The following is a 21,067-nucleotide window of genomic DNA, read 5'->3' as shown; positions in this document are numbered from 1 at the left end:
TCGTGTGCTTTTTAGGTGTTAAATGGGCAGTTATCAAGCCCATTTCTTCTTCAAAAGAGAAGAGAGGAAACAACGTTTCGGCTGTGGAGCCTTCTTCGGGTGTAAGAAAAACAGGGCAGTACGAAAACCAATATTAAAATTACAACGTGCTGAATTTAAAATTCTCCCGCTCGCACCCGAAACGCTGTGTTTCCTTTCTTCTCCTTTCGGCAGCGGAATAAACCCGCACTTGTCCCTCACAGCGGGTCTCGGACGCGAGTGTGGCCGGTTCGTGACCCAGCGGCCGCGGGCGCGCGCGCGCCGGCTCACTCTGGGCGGGACGCGGCCGCGCGCGCGACCCGCCAAGTTTCCTGTTTCCCCCTCCCGCGCGCGCGTCACTCCGGGGAGAGACTCGGCGCGAGATAGAAACGATTGGGAGCGCGAGCAGCGCCTGGCGAGCCCCCGAAACCGCGCAGTCCTGGTGGGAGGCAGGGAAGAAAAAAACCCGGGGATATTTTCTCCCGGCTTTTTAAAATCGGCAGGACCGGGAGGCCCGGCGCGGAGAGGAGGCTGCGGTCGCAGGTTTCTGGGGGTTTCGGGGCTCCGGAGCGCAGGAAGGGGAAATGTCCTGGTGGCCGCGCGGGTAAGGAGCGCCGATACTATTGTAATCCGGGAGCCGGGGGGGAGAGAATAAACTCTGGGTATTTACAAAAGTGCATCGCCGTAGCTGAAGCCGCCGTAACAACTTGGGTACAAAACGCACGGCAGCGTCTTCCATTGCGCGGTTTTAAGCGCTTTTTTTGGCTGAAATAATCGCGCGATTTCTCCCCCCCGCCAGTCCGGACAGTTTGCAAACCGGGGCTCGTTTTTTGGAGCTTTGTTTTGTTGTTTTTTTTAGCTCTGGAAGCTAGTAAAAGGCTTTAAAAGGTGCACGTGTTGGAGCTTGTCGGAAATATTTGATTTATTGCTAAATCTCTTTCGTGACTGCGGCGGTGGGGAGCTGCCGAGGCAACTCGAGTTGCTCCCAAGTTTCGTCTCAGGTCTTCGATGCCCCTTGGGGCTGAAATTCGACGGACGGAAGATGAAACCGAGAACTCCCACGTTATCGTCTTTAAAGATGAAATTAATGATCGCGCTTTTCCCCCCAAGCAAACAAACTTGGTTGAACAATTGTCTGCAGATGCTTTAGAACGCAGGTTCTCCCCAACACTAAGAAAGTACATGTTTGCGTAACGTTGTGTGCTCCAGCAATCCTTAAACCCTTTCAGACGTTTGGGTTGTTTGAAACGTGGAACCACCGTTGTGTAGCAGTTGTGGCGCGGGGGAGGGTGACGTCACCGGGCGGCCCGAACAGCTGTTCGCGTGAGGAGTCGGGGAGCCCCCCCCCTCCCCCTCTCCGGACTGGGGGGTGCAGCTCTGCGCTCGCGAGGGTTTTGACACGAAACCTGGCAGACGGTGACCTTTGCGGGCCCAGGTTTTATTTTAAAAAAAAGACGTTTTCCGGTCGCTCGGTGCCGGCGGTTCGGGTGCCCCAGTCGCAGTCGGGACCAGGCGTCATCGCAGTTGTTGACTGTTTTTTTATTTAAGGTTCGCTAGGGAGTATCGGTATTGTGTGAAAGCACGTCTTGTGCGGGAAGCTGGTTGTTTTGTCGGGCCGGCGGCTGTGTTACTCAGGGCCTGAGGGGAGACGGTGGAAACGGAGCGGCTCTTCCGCTCCGGGGTCTCAGGGCAGCGCTGTTCGCAGTGGACGGGTTGTGCAAGACTCTTTATACACGTGCTCTTGTTGTGCCGTTTGCTTCCCTGTAGCGGTTTGTAACGAAGCTTTCTTGAGATAGGGCTGTATCACCCCGCAGCTCACAGCCGGCAGCCCCACTGGAGCTCAGCAGGTGTGAGCCTGGTCAGTACCTGGAGGGGAGACCTCCTGGGAAAAACTAAGGTCCCTGCTGGAAGAGGTGTTAGTGGGGCCAGCAGGGGGCGCTCACCCTGCGGTCTGTGTGGGTCCTAATGCCCCAGTATAGTGATGGGGACACTATACTGTAAACAGGCGCCGTCCTTTCGGATGAGACGTAAAACCGAGGTCCTGACTCTCTGTGGTCATTAAAAATCCCAGGGCGTTTCTCGAAAAGAGTAGGGGTGTAACCCTGGTGTCCTGGCCAAATTTCCCATTGGCCCTTACCAATCATGGCCTCCTAATAATCTATGAACTGGCTTCATTACTCTCTGCTCTCCTCCCCACTGATAGCTGATGTGTGGTGAGCGTTCTGGCGCACTATGGCTGCACATTGTGGCAGGTGGATGCTGCACACTGGTGGTGGTGGAGGGGATCCCCATTACCTGTAAATCGCTTTGAGTGGAGTGTCCAGAAATGCGCTATATAAGTGTAAGCAGGGGTGCCCACGCCCTCTGCCCACACAGTGCCGTACTGCAGCCAAGGAGACGCGTGCAGGGATGTTAGGGGATTTCGATCTTCAGCTGTTACAAGGGGGTTTTAACTGCGTGTGACCTGCAGTAGCCCAGAAACACTTCCGCCTAAGTGAAGCTGCTGCAGAGTATGACTCCAGCGAGTCTTTTTAAAGACAGTGTCGTCTGCCTGCTGAGCAGTCCGAAGCACGAAGGGAGCCTTATTGATCGTGGAATTGGCTGTGGCCGCAGCTGTAGACGTCCTGCCGCAGACCCCAGGCGAGTTCTGTGTTTCAACGTGTTGAGCACGGGGCCTTAGGTGTCAACCAGGTTGAGCCGAGGTGGTCCGCAGCTCACCAGAGCTCTGCCCTGGAATTGTGAGAAGTGGGTGTGGAAACTCATAAGATCCTGGGATACTGGAAGTAGGGACGTGACCGATAGACTGCATTGTGCTGTACTGCAGGAAAGACCTGGCATGCCAGCTGTTAGCCTGTTGTGTATCATCGGTGTTAATTGGAAACAAAAATAACAGGGGCTGAGGTTCGTTGTGTGTGTGTGTGTGAGGGGATCAGTCCGGGTGGAGTCTGCATGTTCCCCCCCCATGCAGATGTGGGTTTTCCTCGCCTCTGCCCTGCCGTGTGGCCCTGCTGGTTGGGGTGGGAGCCACACCAGTCGAGCTGGCACGTGCGGCAAGGGTGACGCTGCCGACCTCTGACCTCCCTCTGTGCCGCAGGGAGGATGGCGAGGAGACGGTCTATCAGGACACGGACTCGGACGTGGCGGAGCAGCGGGAGAGTGGCAGGGTCAAGGTGAAGTGGACGCAGGAGGAGGTGAGTCGCCCCGACGCCCGCGCCCGCGGCCTCCCTGGTTTCCGCTCCGCTGAGGGTCTGGGCGGTTCTGTCTGGGTCCGTGTTGAAGCTGGTCCTGTTTTTGCGCCTACTGACGTCTCGCCTTGTTCGGTTTCAGGACGAGAACCTGAAGACCCTGGTCCAGAATTTTGGCCAGAATGACTGGAAGACCATTGCCAGCTTCTTACCAGTAAGTCCCCCCCCCCCGCCAGAGGCTGGAAGAAGGAATTCAGTCCTGATGATCGTGGAATAAGTCCTGAACCGTGCTGAATAGTTCGCCCCTGTATTTAGGAGCCTCCTGCTCCTCGCGTCCCAGGCATAGCAGGGTGATATTGGGCTTCTGTTGAGCATCAGGCTGTTTGGCTGAAGGTGCCGATCTCTCTCGCCCCCAGAGCCGCACGGAGCACCAGTGCCAGCACCGCTGGTTTAAAGTGCTGAACCCGGACCTGATCAAGGGCCCCTGGACGAAAGAGGAGGATGAGAAGGTGAGTGCAGAGGATAAAGAGAGACGCCGTTTCCCTTCTGTGAGCCGGAGAGGGGGGAGGCCCCTGGAGCCCTGAGCCGTGGGGGGGGTGCCCAGAGCCGTGGGCCGGAGAGTAGCTCCGTGCAAAGCACCCTTCAGTGACCAGGCCCTGCCTTTTACCAGCTCTCTTTGCCAGCAGCCATATCACCCTGCAACTCACAACTGGCAGCCCCACTGGAGCTCAGCAGGTGTGAGCCTGGTCAGTACCTGGAGGGGAGACTCCTGGGAAAAACTAAGGTCCCTGCTGGAAGAGGTGTTAGTGGGGCCAGCAGGGGGCGCTCACCCTGCGGTCCATGTGGGTCCTAATGCCCCAGTATAGTGACGGGGACACTAGACTGTAAACAGGCGCCGTCCTTCGGATGAGACGTAAAACCGAGGTCCTGACTCTCTGTGGTCATTAAAAATCCCAGGGTGTTTCTCGAAAAGAGTAGGGGTGTAACCCCGGCGTCCTGGCTAAATTTCCCATCGGCCTTTATCAATCATGGCCTCCTAATAATCCCCATCTATGAATTGGCTTCATCACTCTGTTCTCCTCCCCACTGAGAGCTGATGTGTGGTGAGCGTTCTGGTGCACTATGGCTGCTGTCACATCATCCAGGTGGGGCTGCACATTGGTGGTGGAGGGGATCCCCATTACCTGTAAAGCGCTTTGAGTGGAGTGTCCAGAAAGTGTAAGCAATTATTATTATTATTACTGGCTCCACCACCACTGGTCCAGTCAAACTGGGGCGTCCACGTGCCTCCCCGCTGCCCACCCTGACGCCCCTCTCCCCCCCCCCCCCCCGCAGGTCATCGACCTGGTGAAGAAGTACGGCACCAAGCAGTGGGCCATGGTGGCCAAGCACCTGAAGGGCCGGCTGGGCAAGCAGTGCCGGGAGCGCTGGCACAACCACCTCAACCCCGAGGTGAAGAAGTCCTCCTGGACCGCCGAGGAGGACCGCATCATCTACCAGGCGCACCGCATCCTGGGGAACCGCTGGGCCGAGATCGCCAAGCTGCTCCCGGGCAGGTACGTGGGCGGCGCTCCTCGGTCACCTGCTGGTCTCCTGGGGGTCCCCCAAGCTCGTTTCTGCTCTGGGGGGGGGGGGGGGTACAGGGCCTTCTCTCGCTACGCCCCAGAGCCCTGGGACTCTGTCCCCAGGGATATCAGCGTCAGGGCATTTGATCCAGACCCCAAACCTTTCCTTCCGGACAGACGTCATGCGAAAGTCCGTTTTCTCATGACCGTGTATCTCCTGCTGCACGTCTGACTGCTTGCTGTCCTTAAAACTGTCTCTTACACCTACCCGAAAGCGCTTTGAGATGCTATATAAGATGAAGTTGGTGGTTATTCCAGGAAGGCTGTAGTGTCTTTGATTCTTGCCGCTTGGTCCTGGGCCTGATTGAAGTCGGGACCGGGCTGGGTGAAGAGCTCAGTGCGGAGAGTTACGGCCCCCCCAGGGCAGAAGCGCTGGGGCCCTTCTGGGCCAGGAGCGCGTGCCCCGAGGCAGGCGGCGGGTTCGAGTGACCGGGGCTTCTGTCGGCAAAGCCGGTTAACCTCTCGCTGGTGTCCTGGCAGGACGGACAACGCCGTGAAGAATCACTGGAACTCCACCATCAAGCGCAAGGTGGAGATGGGCTTCTACGCCGGCGACCAAGACAAGGCCGTGACGGTCGTGCCCCAGCTGGAGCAGGGAGAGGTTGTCGCCGCGTGCGCCGGGAAAGACGAGGAGGTAGGCAGGGTGGGGGGGGAACCTGTACCCCAAAACTGCAGGGCAGAGGCGTAACTGCAAAACAGGAAACCGCTTTCATGACCCAAACCCGAGCGTGCTCGCTGCTTGTTGAGAACCTGAGTGGGTAAAACACCATGATGAGGTTTCCACACCGCGTTGTCGTGGGTCGTCCGCTGGTGACAGCTGTGCGGCGTGCTCCTCGAGTTCAGGCGAACCCCTCAGGCTCTGGCCAGCTCGCCTTTTGTTCCGTTTCATAGAAAATTCCTCGGGCGCATCTCTGAAAGCCCATAGTGACACGATGATTAAAAGGAACAGGTCGCTTCTGTGCTGAAATGTAGAAAGGAGGAGGATTCGACAGCTGAAACATTGCCTTTCCTGGCAGGTTATCTTTGCTTGTTCCTTTACACCTAATGCACACTGACACAGCTCCCACTCAACAGGAGGTCATTCTTGCCTTCTGCCATAAGACTGTACAACGCATCCACCTTGTGTCTGGGCAGAGGCAACATTGACAATGACCTGTTTCTGGACTGAACGCATCTACAACATCTACTGCTACATCTGTTCTCTTTCTTTTTCTTTTCCCGTTTACAACCGTTTTTTGTGCAATATATGCCAGGGACCTGTGCAATACATTTATATCTATATTTATATCTATATCTATATTTACATCTATATTTATATTCATATGTGTGATACGATTTTTCTGTGTACTGTTCTGTTCTAGTTTGTTCTTGTGTGTCCGGACTGTGAGTAACTCTTGTATTGTATTGTATGTATTGTACTATTATTATATAATTTGTTACACTGTGGCTGTGTTGTCTGTGTTAAGCTGCTGTTGCACTGCAATTTCCCTCACAGGATCAATAAAGTATCTATCAATCAGAAATGGTAGAATTGAGAGAAACGGATTGATACCCTTCATTAGTAACTAGGTTTATCATTATCAGTGCTGGGTTTCGGTGTTGAGGTGTGCCCAGGAAAGATTTGAGCTCGTGATCCTCCCTAGGATAGTTTGCACAGCCTGTAACGCTGAGTCAAGCCCACCGAGAGGAGCGATCTGGCTGACCGCTGCCCTCTCGCCGCAGGTGGAGTTCCAGTGCGACGTGGTGATGGACGTCGACCCGGAGCCGGTCCCGGCAGAGCAGGTGAGAGAACCGCGAACCGCCAAGCTTCCGCGCTCTGCTCACAGAGAGCCCCGCCGCTCGCCTCCAGCCCCGGCTGGGGGAGCCCGGTCCCTGATCGCCTGGGGGCTCGAACCCGTGATCACGGAGCTGCGCACGCAGCGGGTCAGGCCCGTGCCTGTGCTGGTGGAGCCAGTCGGGAGCCCCGCCCTTGCTCTGACGTTGCCCGTGAGGAGGTCTCGCCGGTCAGCTGGGCTGATTGATGCCTCAGGGGTCCAGGGAGGTTCTTCCACACTCCCGAGTTCTGCCGCAGTAGATTTTGATGTCGGTGCATGAATGGAAGTCTGGAGTCCTTACCGCGGGAAATTTACACGGGTAGTCTCTCAAGGCAGCGTCACTTTTTTCCACTTTGAGTTTGAGTGTTCAGGATTGGACACTGACGGTTAGCAGGTGCCAAGCGGTGACAAACGGGGACTCTGTGGAGTTTTTGGTTGTGGAAAGTCTTCACCACAAGTTGCATCAGGTTACGAATCCTGACCGCTTCTGGAGCCTGTCTGCAGAGATGCTCCTGGCAGCTCGTCGGCTGAGCCGTATCTCCGCTCCTGTCCTGCAGGACCCAGCCCCGGTCCCGAAAGGCCCCCCTCCGGGAGAAGCCCCGTGCGCTAAGTCCCCCCCCCTCCCCCAGCTCGCCGGCGCGCTGACCCCTAAGAGCGAGGCGGACGCCGCGGGAGACCCCTGCCCCAGCCGCTGGGTGGTGGACAGCGCGGGCTTCCTGTCTCCCACCCCCCTGCCCGCGTTCAAGGAGGCGCTGGAGCTGATCGAGGGGGTGAGTCTCGCCGGGGGGCCGCTGGGGCGGGCGGGTCCCGAGCAAGCCCTCTCCGCGCTCCTAGTGCCCGCGGGCGGGGGGGAGGGGGGTCGCGGGAGGGCCGAACGTGCCCGCCCGGCCAGTCTGACTGGCTGCTGCGCGCTGCACCTCTCCCCCGCCCGTCTGGACCTGGTTTCTAATTGGAGGCGATTGGCGGCGTGAGCGAGTGTGCCTGCAGGTGTCGGATGTGTGGGGCCAGTGATCAGTGCAGAGGTGTTGCTGCCAAACACGGGGAGCAGAGCTCACGGCGATAGGCTGAAATGGGCAGTGTGGCGGCTGCGCTGCATGTGGCGGTGTCGAGGAGCAGCGTGTGGGTCCTAGGTCGTGGCAGGGTGGCACCGCGCCCTCGGGGCGGAGGCAGCGTAGGTGCTGGTTGTGAAGGGGTGCCTTCTTGAGGTCGATCCTGCAACTTGTAATCACTTAAATTCCAGTCTTCTCCTCGCCTCAAGCCAGCCTGCAAAAAGAGGAGCAGTGGCGAGTCATGTCTCCCGGATTCGCTGAAGCCCTTTTTTAAAGACTTGCGGTACCACGAGGGTGGCATTTCCACAATGACTTGCAAGCTCTGTCATTTCCAAGTCCACTCGAAGCCCGGCACCACCTCCAACTTCCTCCGGCACATCAAGGTGAGTCCTGCCTCGGCCTCTGTGTCACTTTCATACCAGAGAGCCGATCCCAGCCTGAGCCTGGCTGAGCTTCGCTCTCTGGGCTTGATTGACGCGTGTCCACCCGCACCGTTGCAGTTACATTAGTGCCCTTCAGCTTGTGGAGAGGAGCGGTATTTTGTCTGTTGGTAGTTCATGAAATGAAAAGGGTCTTGAACACTGTTACGCTTCTTGTTTTAGTAAAATTATTAAAAAGTCGCTACTCTCCCAGAATAGTTATTGAGTAATGTTAGTCTTTTTTTTTTTGTCTGTGTGCTGGAGACCGAGAGGACTAGATTTTTGCTCTTAACCTTCTCACATCTGTCCAGGAGGGGCTCCTATCGTTCATTTACTCTGTTCCGTAATTCAGGAAATAATCGTGTAGATGATTGAATTCCTCTCTTGTGACCGGCTACGAGTTTGAGCAGCCGTTGACAGCGTGTCCCGTTTTTCTCCCCATTTTCTTCTCTTACAGACGAGACACATGAAGGACTTAGTGGGTCAAAGGATAAAGGTGAAAATCAAGAAGGAGGGCCCTGCGCTCAAGGCGCGAAAAGTCTCCCCACCTCAGGCGGCCATCTCCCCTTTGCCTGCAGCCGTACAGGACGCCGGCAGCCAGCCCTCCGGCTCCGGCTCATTACAGTTCCGGCAGAAGGCCATCACGGAGGCCGTGCTGCGCATGATCGCCGAGGACATGCTCCCGCTCAGCTTCGTGGAGGGCTCCGGCTTCCGCAACTTCATGACCGTGGTGGAGCCCCGTTACCCGCGGCTGTCCCAGCGCGCAGTGGGGCTGAAGCTGTACGACGAGGTGGAGAAGAACGTCAAGCCGACGCTGATCAGGCAGCTGAAGAGCTGCGTGGCCACGGGCGGCGGCGACGCCGTCATCCACGCCACCCTGGACCTGTGGGCCAGCCGCTGCGGGGAGCCCGTCATCGGCGTCCAGCTGCACTTCTTCGACGAGCACTGGGACGTCCAGCGGCCCACCGTGGCCTTCCGCCACCTGAACCGCAAGAACGTCTCGGCGGCCGTGGCGCGGGAGCTGGAGGCGGTGCTGCTGAGCTACGGCCTGTTCCCCCACAACGTGGGCTACGTCGTGGCCAGCGAGGCCAAGAGCGCCATCTCCACCTACGACCTGTTCTGCGACTACAGGCTGATGTGCGCCGCCCATAAGAGCGACCCCGACGAGGAGGAGATCCTGAGCTTCCTGGCCGACTTCTTCCCCATGGACGAGATGGAGTTCTTGGACATCCAGTTCGGGACGCGGGCCGGCTGCATCGCCCACCTCCTGCAGCTGGTGATCAAGGAGGCCCTGAAGAGCTCGCGGGTGGTGGAGAATCTGCTCTCCCAGGTGCACAACGTGGTGGCCTTCTTCCGCCGCAGTGCCTACTGGACCGAGGTGCTGGTGAAGGAGTGCGGGCTGTCCCTGGCCCCGCCGCACTCCGCCAGCAGCTTCCGCTGGAACTCCACCTTCGTGTCCCTGCGCAAGATGGTGCAGGAGGCGGTGTGGGGCTCCGTCATGACCCTGCTGGCCCAGGCGCGCATCGAGGCCAAGGACTCGTCCAGCGCCCCGCCGCAGGTGCGGGCCAAGCGGGAGCAGGTCCTGGACATCATCGGGCTGCTGGAGCCCTTCGAGGAGGCCACCCAGGTGCTGCAGGGCGACGGGATCACCTTCTCCCTCATCATCCCTTCGCTCGTGGGCCTCGACAAGACCCTGGAGACCAGGTCCACCAACTACGCGCACTTCTGCAAGAGCCTGCGGGCTGGCCTGCACGCCAGGTTCCAGCCGCTCATCCTGCAGAGGGACCTGATCCTGGCCACGGTGCTGGACCCCCGGATCAAGCTGCAGCCCTTCCGGGACGGGAAGCAGGAGCAGGAGGACGCCTGCCTGACCCCCCCGACCAAGTTCCAAGCCAAGATGGTGGTGGAGTCCACGGCGGTCAACCTGGGGGTCTGGGGCGCTCAGGAGGACGGGGGCGTGAAGCAGGAGGACAGCCAGGAGGAAGACCCAGAAGAGGCGGAGTCAGCCGGCCCCGTGAGCTCCAACCTCAAGCACAAGAAGATCTTCAGCTTCTTCCAGCCCCCGGCCAAGACCGCCAAGTTCTCCGAGGTGGACCTCTACCTGGCGGAGAACCTGCTGGACGGCGACGCCTCACCGCAGGCCTTCTGGAAGGAGGCTGCCCGTTTCCCCCGCCTCCAGAGCCTGTCCAGGAAGCTCCTGGCCGTGCCGGCCACCTCGGGGGGCTTCGACCGGCTCTTCCCGCTGGCCGGCTGCATCGTGCGGGCCAGGAGGAGCAAGCTGCCCCCCCACACGACCGAGAGGCTCCTCCTGTACAGGGAGGCGCTCAAGAGCGCGGATGGCAGATAGCCCGCCCGTTAACAGTGGTCCGTGCCGGAGTGTAGTACAAGGGGGGAAACGAGCTATGTGGAGCGTGTGGATTTCAGGGCTCTGGCCCTGGTGCGAGTGGACATGAACACTGGTCCCTGTCTCTCCCATCTGCAGGAAAAATGAATTTCCAATGTCAGCGATGTGTGAGGCAGTAACTTGTGGAGAAGGGGAGTGAGCATTCCCTCAGCGTCCCTTTTATTTCTTCTGTTGGTGAAAGCGTGTATCATAATGTCGCCCCATCATGTGCTTACGTAGCCCAGTAGGTTTAACTGTCAGGACCTTATTTAGCATTTCGGAAAAATCATTCTATATAGTGTTAAAACGCGTGAATGTAGTCCTGGGATGCTGGCGAATCTGAATCTGTGGTGCTTTGTGGTCTAATGTATGGTATATGAAATACGTATGCATATTTACTGAGCAAACTTCATCTACAACATCAAAATCATGTTCGTTTTTTTGTATTAAAACTAAGTTGCATGCGGAATATAGTACTCTATAGCTGCTTTTTCTGATACATGAGCATGGGAGTTATAATTTTTCATTTTAATCTTTAAGAATTATGGCAGCCATTTCTTTTATAGACCTAACTAAACCTTTAATCAGTGTGTATGAGACCTGAGTACTTTGGAAGCGACCTCAGTTTTTTTTTGTTTTGTTTTCATTTGTCAAAAGTGGCCTTGAGTTCTAACGAACACTAGCGACCATTCCATTTGGTTATTGTGCATCTCCCGATGAATTTCATGCTGCTTTAAGATTTCTTAGCATTAAAAAATAATGTCCACTACCTTGTCTCCTGTGAGTTTCAAAATTTTTCTTGCAAGTTGCAGTTTTGCGCGTAGCGATTACAGTCTCCAAAGCTACAGAGTGCCTGCCGTTACGCAGCAGGGAGATCGGACTAGCTGCTGGTGCTGTGCGCGTTGAGGGTCTGCCTTTTTGGCTGATGTGTCAGGAAAGCTTCCACAGAAGTCGATTGTGATGGTAGTACTGGGACAGGCCTAAAGCAGTTCTGTGGTGAACTTTCTTTACTCCAGTGACGTCCCCAGCCAGGCGGTGCTGACGTGCCCTGCTAAACAGACCGCGCCGCTTGCTTTCCCTGATGCGTCCCGCTGAGAGAGAGCTGAGCAGAAGAGAGACGCACTCAGTCAGCAAGGCTGATTAGTAAATAATTGTCTTGGTTTGGGTTCAGGGCTTTGAACCAAGTTCAAGTACAGGCTTCATGAGCACATTTGAATTTCTTAACCTGCTGCCTGACTCATAAGAGCAACGAGTGAAGGCTGTTCACCCCATCTGGCTCTCTCGGTGGTTAGTAGCCAATTAGTCCGAATCCTTTCAGCCATTAATTGAAAAAAGCAAGGTTATCGGCTTCAACAACATGGCTGGGTAAAACGTGTAGGACATCCCTTTAAGCTTGGGAATGCATCACTCACACACATCATTATTCAGCTCCAGGACAGGAGTGTATTTGTTTCTGAAGCAGTAACTTAAATTGTGCACTGTATTCTGTTCTGGTGCACTGTACAATTGTAATAACACCCCTTGAAATAAATCATGCATTTTTAATGCATATGGTACTATTTTGGCAGTTTTTTTTGCCTTGCCTAGTAAATGGAACTATGAACACAGACAATTAAGTCTCTTTCATAGATGTGTGAAGTTCAGCATTTCCCATTAGAAAAGGCTCGTTTGTGCTGTGTGTATGTAACACTTTGCACTTGCCTACATTAAAGGCCATTTGCGTGATTTTTACAGTCTTGTATTCTGTCTCTTCTTCTCTACAGTTTGTAAAATAGTTGATAATCCTTCTATTTTGGCTTCTCCTGACCACCAAAATCTACGTTATATTAAGAGGAGCACTGGTCCCAGTACTGATCCATGAAGTACTTTGATACTGACATCTCAGTTTGAGTATTTATCCCTCCTCTGTGTGTCCTACCTATTAAGCAGTTCCTAACTGAAAGACATGCATTGCATTGTTTAAAACGACATGTCAATATAACAAGCCTAGTGCTTGGAGTGCGTTTAGCGTATCGGTATGCTGTGACTTTAGGGTGAGGTGCTTTGGGCTTTGGAATCGGGTCTGAGCTCAGAATGTGGTGCTGCTGGCTAATTTTATTTCTTTCTGCCCTGGAGAGAAGCATGAAAAAAGTGCATCTCGTCTGTCGTGAGTGATCTTGGGTCTGTTAATCCACTTCTCCGAGTGGTGCATTAAAGGGTTCAACGTTTTTCTTCCCTGCTTGGGAGCACTTATTTTTTTTACTTGACACGTACCTGTTTGAGCCTCATCTGAAAAACGTTCAGGCTTTTTTTTGCCTGAGCAGAATCAAAGCCACTCTGATAGTCGAGAGGAATTCTAGTTTGTCTTTATAGTGGATCCTTTTGAGGTTTAAAGCTATTCTTTTCAGAGCTGCTATTCTGGCTTGCCAAAATACCAGTTCACCGTTCTGCAGAGTGTTCTGTGACGAATTAAAAAAAACGATAGAACTGTCACTGAGTGTATAGTGAGGGGTTAGAGTGACTGGAGAGGAGGGGGTTTGTTCTGTTGATGTGGTATTAGCAGTTCTGTTCACTGGGTGCGTCCTGAGGGTGTAGTGAGTAGGACCCTCAGTGATAAGTCCTAGCCCTGTCAGCCGCTGTTTTGCTCTGAAAACCAGACAGGACGGGGGTCCTAACTATTCTGGTTGGTAGTATACCTGTCTGCCGTGAAGTATTTTCATGCCATTGGGAATGAAGCACGTGGAGTTTCAGATCTTTATTTCGCAGCTTCTCTGTCTCCGACCTTGGCTTATTGGTGCATATCTGATGCATATCGGTGCCATATGCTGACAATATCTAAAATGTCAGCTGTCCATAGTAGATCTTCGCCTTTACGGCACTTTTTAAATGCAAACTTCATTGGCTTATTGGTATTGAAACAGGAAGGCTGATCTGCGCGTACGTTACAGTGGATCTGAGGGGCGCGGTGACCCCAGGCGTTGCTGGTGCAGAGGGTCGCTGTGCACCCACGTGGGACCCGGAGCCCCGCGAGAGTGATCCGTGACCTCAGTCTCCCCCTCTCCCTCTCTCCCTCTCCAGGACCTGGAAGGCTGGTGTGACCTGGCCACCTTCGACCTGTCGGAGGACAGCCAGGGCTCCGAGGTGCTGCAGTTCCGGCTGGAGGGGAGCGCCCTGCAGGAGCTGAGCCGGGGCAGCCGCGGGGAGCTGATCCCCATCTCTCCCGGCGGGGCCACGCCCCCCTCCATCCTGACGCGCCGCGCCCGCCGCCGGCCCCCCGCGCAGTCCCCCGGCAGCAGCCTGATCGAGCTCAACGACTCCATGACCCCGAAGAGCACCCCGGTCAAGATCCTGCCCTTCTCGCCCTCGCAGGTACCCCGCTATCGGTGATCAGTAGGTGGTGTTTCATCTCATTATCTAACTAATCTTCCCTTGGATACAGGGTAACGCAGATTGGCTGCTGCTGAGATACAGGTAGTGGACAAAAAATAGGGGCATTGAGCCACCCCTGCTGGTCTGTGTGGCTTTTATGCACTACGGACTAGTCTAGACACACCTGGAATTCTGTGGAATTTTGCACGAGGGCACCATTTTTCCACAAGGAAGTCAATCATCCTACACCTCGTTGGGGGAAGTGGAAATCACCGTCTCAGCCATCGTTCCAGAACATCCCATTAATGTTCGATTGGGTTCGGATCTGGCGACGGAGAAGCTCATGACACATGGATGACGTTGCCCGGCTCAACAAACCATGGGCAGCCCTACAGTCGGATGCAAATGTTTGGGCATGTTTCACAGAATCTCTAAGTGAAAAGAAGTTACACAACTTCTGCAGGGTTCAGACCTAAACAGGACATATTTCTGCACATTTTAATGCACAGTTACTATTTATTTGCTCGGTTTGACAGATTGAAAAAAGATAAAATAGTAAGTGTGGCATTTGCAAAAGTTTAGACACCCTGTCAGTCACTACTTAGTAACACCTCCTTTGGCAGAAATCACAGCTTCCTAATGTTTCTTGTAGCCAGCTAGGAGTCTTTCTATTCTTGCTGTGTAATCCCAGTGTCCTGGCCAAATTTCCCCCTGGCCCTTACCAATCATGCCCTCCTAATAATCCCCATCTCTGAACTGGCTTCATCACTGTTCTCCTCCCCACTGGGAGCTGGTGTGTGGGGAGTGTACTGGTGCATCATCCAGGTGGGGCTGCACACTGGTGGTGTGGAGGGGAGTCCCCATTATCTGTAAAGTGCTTTGAGTGGAGTGTCCAGAAAAGCACTATATAAATGTAAGGATTATTATTGTAATAACTGTAAGCAACTACAAGCCTGTCCTTTATACTCATACATGACCCTAAGCCTGCTAATCCCTCGCTTTTAATATATTTACATGTGTTATATATTTAACATCCCTTATTTAGTCCGCTCTTTCCTTGTTTTTGTCTACTACCTGTAAGTATACAGTATAAATTCCTGTGTCTTGGATTTTGGCAGGCATTACGAATGAGAGTCTCTGGTATCTCATGTTCTATATGGGTATTTTAGTGGGGGTATTTAGCAGTGGGCAGTGTAGCTGATGTGTTTATGCGTGCAGTAGCACAGGGTCTGACAGTGGCTGAGTGATCATGTCCGTGTGCTTGTCTGCAGTTCCTCAACATGTGGACCAAGCAGGACACTCTGGACCTGGAGAACCCTTCGCTCACTTCCACCCCCGTCTGCAGCCAGAAGGCCATTGTCAGCACCCCCCTGCACCGGGACAAGACCCCCCTCAACCAGAAAGACGGCTCTGTGTGCGTACAGACCCCCGATGGGCAGAGACCCTCTGTTTCCTCTTAGGATATAGCCCACAGCAGTTCTGGCTGCTGGGACGTCTCTGTTTCTGAACAGGACTCCTGTTCTCAGTTTTAAATGCTCTTGCATATACAAGAACAGAGCATACCAAAAGTAGATGTTTGAAATATTTAATCATTTGTATTTTTAATTGAGTCTTTTTTGTTTTTCTGGCATTTGTAGTTCGTCACTGGATGTTCTGCTGTTGCTGTGAAGTTCAAAGGTCAAATGCATTGTGTTTGCCTTCCCAGATTTGGAATTATTTTCTAGGCCAATCCTATCCTATGGCTTACACAGGCGATTCGAGCTGTCTGTTTCTCTGGAGGGCAGGGGCCACTGATCAGTCTGTGTCTGCGTGCGTGACCGTTGTTTTCTGTGTTCCTGCAGGTTCATCACTCCCAACCACAAGGCGGACCTGAGCTCCACCCCTCGCACCCCCACGCCCTTTAGAACCGCCCTGGAGAAGTACGGCCCGCTGCGCCCCCTGGTGAGCCTGCGCCCCGAGTCGCGCGGGAGCGCCGTTGAGCTCCCAGTAACGCAGGATACCTGCAGAGCCCCATGGGAACTGAAAATCAAGTCTTGAAAACAGGAGGATAGCATGCTGCAACTCAAATTTAACAATAAAAGAGGACTAAGGACACTTGCGCAGCTCTGTCAAACTCCCCAGAGCTGTCTTTTGCACCTCATCTCTTTTTATTCTTTTATCAGTGGCATGCATAGTTGATTCATTTGAGTTGTATTGGCATGCTATCGGCATGTCTGTATGTGGCTTCATTTATTAATTTTAGGATTTCTGTTTTCTGGGCCAAGGTAACTCCCACGACATCACCAGCCTCCTCAAGGGCCTGTTTTCAGGGGTTAAATTAAGTTGATGACAGAGAATCTGCGAGGGGTGGTGATCAGGCCAAGGGCTGGCTCGTGGCAGCGCTCAGCAGTCAATCCAAGTGCCGTCCCCCTGTAAGGAGGGCATGATCTCAACACTGGGTCCCACTGTCCATCCACACAAAGAAAACTGAGGCTAAATCAGCTCGAAAGGGCTTTTATTCTCTTGTTCTTCTTGGATGAGACTCTCAGTTGAATAAGCTGCCGGTAGCCACATGAGTAAGAAGAGGTGAGCATCCTCCCCTCCTGCTCACCAGTGCTCTGAAGAAGGTTCCTGTTCCGGGTCCAAACCGACGGGCCCTTGTGCGCTGACCAGCACATTCGCGAGTCGGAATGCGGTCTGGGTGGACACGCTGGCGCCTGCGGACCGTCTCTGCTCTGAGTGCACGGCCCGGCTGCAGTCTTTGTTGTATATTAAATCGCCAACAGCCCCCCACCCCCAGCCTGGAGGAGGACCTGAAGGAGGTGCTGCGCAGCGAGGCAGGGATCGAGCTGACCGCAGAGGACAAGACCCCCCAGGAGCAGAGACGCAAGCAGGGGGTGAGCGTGGTGGGGGGGCTCGGGGGGCCTGATCGGATGGGTTGCAAGAAGTCCCCACGTTTGAAATGAGTTTTACTTTGTCACGAAAACGACCATTTCTGGAGAACACGCACACACAAGTGCGTTTTTCCGTAATGCTCTGCACTCACATTTCCAAGCAGCTTTTATACTTCAGATCATCTCCGTTGCAATAAGTAACTGCAAAGACAGACTCTTGCATATACATTAGAACTTAATGAGAAATTTCTGTACGTAGTACAATGGATATTTTTAACTACGGAAATCCAGTAGGTCTGAAACGTCGCGTGACTCTGTAAGCGTTCCAGGTGTCTCTCCCTCCTTCAGCACGCTCCGAGCACATTTAGCACAAGCCTCTCCTCGCACACGCTGGTCAAAACCAGTGTTGTCTGTGAGAAGATGGGGCGTGTCCTTGGCTGCGCAGGTGTGTGTCCGCTGTGTTAACCCCCCTCTCTCTGTTCAGCACCGCCCCCCGATGAAGAAGGTGCGGAAGTCCCTGGCTCTGGACGTGATGGACAAGGAAAGCTCCACAGCGAGACCTCACCCCCACAGAGCCCACTCCAGGCCCAGCCCAGAGGTACAGCTGCCAGAGCAATCTGACCGATGACTCGAGTGCTCAGACAGTAGTTAGGCTGTTGCTATGCTTGTTCCCATTAATAAAGCACATCCGTTACTGGGGGCACACCATCCTCCTGTCCACTTACAAACCGCCCAGGCCAGTGTCCAGCAGCACAGCGGACCTCAGCGCTCCTCCAGGAGATCCACTGTCACCTCCGGCGTTTGATCCGGCTGAGTTCTTGATCACAGGAGAATTGATTTCAGTTTTCTGTTTCGGGCAGGTTTGTAAATGTTCAGTAGTTAAAAAAGGCCGGATTGGATTTAGCCAATTCAAAGCGGACCATCCTCTCAGTGTTTTTGCATTGTGTAAAACTACGAGAGAGGGAACATTTCCCGATTTTTGCCTGCAACCTTTCTGACGGGTGTTTTACAATAGTAGACTTGTTTCGGTAAGAGAGGAAGAAAAGAACTGGGGTTGTGTGCGGATGTCCGAGTGTTTAACTCTGTGAACGTATTGCCGGTGTGTGTGGAAGCTGATGCTGTTGTTGCACCTTGAGCCGACTCTGGAGAAACGGGGTACCAGGGCTGAAGTGGCTGGTGTCTGTTGCAGGCGGAGAACTTGCAGTCCGTCTCGCTCAGCTCCTCCTCGGCCTCCGTGAAGAAGGAGGACAGTGTCCTGGACCAGGGCTTCATCGTGGCCCCCGGCGATGTGACCCCTGACCCCAGCCCGGCACCTCCCACCCCGGTGAGTCCTGACCCACGTCGGAAAGCCAGCTGACCAAGGCTTAACTCCTTCATGAAGAGTGAGTGACGGGACCCACTCAGGGCTCTGGGTGAGTGGGTGAGTGATGGGGCCCACTGAGGGCTCTGGGTGAGTGGGTGAGTGACGGGGCCCACTCAGGGCTCTGGGTGAGTGATGGGGGCCCACTGAGGGCTCTGGGTGAGTGGGTGAGTGATGGGGGCCCACTGAGGGCTCTGGGTGAGTGGGTGAGTGACGGGGCCCACTGAGGGCTCTGGGTGAGTGGGTGAGTGACGGGGCCCACAGGGGGCTGTGGGTGTGAGTGACGTGTACTGCGCCGCTCTGGGGCTCCGTCCCTCACCCCCCTGTCTGACTCGCAGATGTCCCAGGCCTGGGAGGCGGTGGTGTGCGGCCGCACGAAGGACCAGCTGATCATGACGGAGAAGGCCAGGCGATACCTGCGGGCGCTCAACCCCAACCCCCCCAACCGTGCTCTCATCCTGTCCTGAGGCCCCCAGCCCGCCGAGTAAACCCTCTGCCCCTCCCTCTCCGGGGGCCCGGGGCGTCATCCTGCAGCCCCTCGCTGGCGGCAAGGCAGAGACCAGTCCGTACCGCCCTGTACTCGTCTCACTGGTCTTCTTCCATAGAGCTGGTACTCTCCTCTCCTGAGGGCGCCTGAGTAAAACCCGTGTGTTCAACTCCCAAACTAGAAAACTGTTGGTTTCCCCGATATTGATCTTGCTGATTCTCGATGCCTGCAGCCAAGCTGAACGTGTTGGTTGTAAATATGTTAGTTCTGTACAGGATGAATTAGATCAGTAACGGATTTAGGAAATGTGTCATTGTGGCCTAAAAGAAAGGAATATTCATGTGTTTATTAACAGTTACTTTTTATTCTCCATCCCTTTACTTATTTATTGAAAAATAACCAAAACCGCATTTAAAAAGGTCTCAAAACTCTTTGGTTTATCAGGCTGCTTTGCTTTTAGTTTTCTTTCAAAGTGCCTGTTCCATTTTATATTTTATAGCCTTTCTGATTAAGTTTGTAATCCTTAGTTGATCACAGCTTGTCACAATTTCTAAATCATTAATTCTCCTGAAACCCGATTGAAGTGATCAGGCAAAATGGAAAAGGGAGACGTCTGCTGTAGGACACAGTGAACAAGGGACTTCGCCATGTCTACCTCTTCCAAAATAGGCAGCTGGGACATTGATGGCGCGTGCAGCTGAAAACGCAGCCGAAGCCAGGGCGTCGGTTCCTGTCTGAGCAGGAGGCTGCTGTAGTGTGGCTGTGCAGCAGAGGGGCAGCCCAGACCTGGTGCTATACAACGGGCTGCCTGCAGCGTCCACCACACTGCGGTGGTGTGGGTCTCTAAAGCCATGGGCGATCACTGTCAGCTGTAAAGCAATGTCAATAAAAATGACCGCAAATTCCCTCTGGGAACTTCGCGTTTGGCTGTGTCATTCTGTTGTGTGTCGCTGGATATGTGGAGTGCAGGTTGTTTGGCATGTGGTTTGTATTGGGTTGGGCTATCCTAGCACACCTTTTTAGAAATTCATCTTGTGAGGGGATTCTTTGGCTTTGAGATTTTAGATTTCCCTTTAAACCCCTGGTAGGATTACAGGCTTTGGGATTGAACTGGGGGTCACTTGTCAATGGCTGGCCTTTGTTGGGGAGTTGCATTCAACAGAAAGGATTGTGTGTGTGTGATAAAGACACATTGACACGTGGGAACATTGTTAGGCATGAAATGTTTTAACTGACCCCCCCCCCCCCCAGCTCTGTAGCTGTTCACCAGCTCCGCCATGTGGTCTAACAGCTCCACAGCCCTGTTTCCATGCAGCTGTGGCAGCTTGGGCTGCTGCTCCCTCCTGCAGGAGCTCCTCTGAGCTGCAGCCTGGATCTCAGCTCACATGGGCCTGGTTCCTCCCTGCTCCGGCTCTCAGCGGCTTGCTCCTGGCACGACTGCTGTTCTGACATGGCCTACACCTGGGGGAGGGGGCTTGGAAGGACTGTTTGTTCCCATGTAGCTGCAGGGAGCACGCATGTATTTCACACTTCAGGCAGGTCTTCCCAAGGCAGTGACCACAGAGCCCCCGCTGGCTCTGCCCTCCCTCGGTATTCGCTCCGGCACTCTGGGCTGCTGTGCTCTCCTCACTCTCCTCGATGCAGGACAGGCCCACGGCCTCGGTGCAGAGCTGCAGGCAGAGAGACGTCGGGCTGCGTCCTGTGTGTGCACGCTTGAGAAAGAAAGCAGGTGGGTGGAGGAAAGGGGTCGGGGCACGTCACAGGGAGGGGAGAGCTAGCTGAGAGGAACAGTGCACACATGATCGTAGTCCACGGTTGGCTTTTATCCTATTTCCAGGTAATCTGTGCATTTTAATACCACTCCTATTTCACACTGCTGTCTGAAATTATTTTCAGTACAGCTGGGTCTGTCTGGTAACCTCATTGGTTTCTCTATATCCTTTTCAGTAAGCTTGATGTTTTATTTCATTTAGGCAGCTTTTAAAGTACGAGAAAGACCATTCAGCTTAGGAGGGCAAGAGGCTCGAGGTGGTGAACGAGAACAGATTCTGCAGTGTCACCTTCCACAAACCCCCATCAGAGCACATCTGATCTCCTTCCATCTGCTGGAACCAGACAGGCTAGTTCTGGCTAGTATCCGGCCATACATTCATATAAGAAATGCGTCATAATAGTATATCCTCTATACGGATTTAAATCTAAAAGTTTGCAAGATGCACTGAGTTACAATAAACTCTGCCAGTGGTACCACCTGGCGTGGGGCTAGATTAAATCAAAGGTTAGACCCAAACATCCCCTGTACAATACAGACCCCCCTATTTGGCTCAAGTGGGGTAGAAGCAAAATTAACAAAACATTATGAGACAATACTGCCTGTTCCTCAGACTGACAGATCACATACACTCCCCCTATAGAATTGGAAACTGTTCAGATTTTGCCAGGAGTAGGAATCCTGGAATTGGATTTCTTAGTTTTAGAATGTTTGCCTAATCCATGAGTATTTCCT

At 54.0% G+C, this 21,067-nt stretch overlaps 1 protein-coding gene across 3 annotated transcripts; it reads left to right on the top strand.

The window, feature by feature from the left end:
* Positions 1-332: 332 nt before the first annotated feature.
* mybl2b (MYB proto-oncogene like 2b) lies at positions 333-19,476 on the top strand. Of its 3 annotated transcripts, XM_088607682.1 has the most exons (15): positions 350-622; positions 3,113-3,209; positions 3,346-3,417; positions 3,620-3,712; positions 4,539-4,759; positions 5,309-5,462; positions 6,551-6,610; positions 7,200-7,412; positions 13,551-13,841; positions 15,113-15,255; positions 15,683-15,782; positions 16,607-16,717; positions 17,199-17,312; positions 17,904-18,038; positions 18,413-19,476. In XM_088607682.1, exons 1-15 carry the CDS (start codon positions 603-605, stop codon positions 18,539-18,541), a joined length of 1,953 nt encoding a protein of 650 aa, XP_088463808.1. In that variant the 5' UTR covers positions 350-602; the 3' UTR covers positions 18,542-19,476. The 3 variants fall into 3 exon arrangements, with proteins under 3 accessions (XP_088463807.1, XP_088463808.1, XP_088463809.1); XM_088607683.1 differs by lacking the exon at positions 7,200-7,412; XM_088607681.1 differs by lacking the exons at positions 13,551-13,841; positions 15,113-15,255; positions 15,683-15,782; ... (2 more) ...; positions 17,904-18,038; positions 18,413-19,476 and adding exons at positions 7,883-8,074; positions 8,568-12,218 and having other exon boundaries at positions 333-622.
* Positions 19,477-21,067: the final 1,591 nt, after the last annotated feature.

The sequence above is a fragment of the Lepisosteus platostomus genome, chromosome 15 (assembly GCF_059453375.1).
Source record: "Lepisosteus platostomus isolate fLepPlt1 chromosome 15, fLepPlt1.hap1, whole genome shotgun sequence".
NCBI lineage: Eukaryota > Metazoa > Chordata > Actinopteri > Semionotiformes > Lepisosteidae > Lepisosteus > Lepisosteus platostomus.
Note: the sequence above shows the minus strand (reverse complement) of the source record. Positions and strands in the feature narration are given on the sequence as shown.

Excerpts from the sequence above, each read along its gene's own strand:
- mybl2b (XM_088607681.1), top strand. The coding sequence starts at position 603 with ATGTCCTGGTGGCCGCGCGG. Across the intron at positions 623-3,112 it reads ATGTCCTGGTGGCCGCGCGG|GGAGGATGGCGAGGAGACGG; the intron begins GTAAGGAGCGCC and ends TCTGTGCCGCAG. Across the intron at positions 3,713-4,538 it reads CGAAAGAGGAGGATGAGAAG|GTCATCGACCTGGTGAAGAA; the intron begins GTGAGTGCAGAG and ends CCCCCCCCGCAG.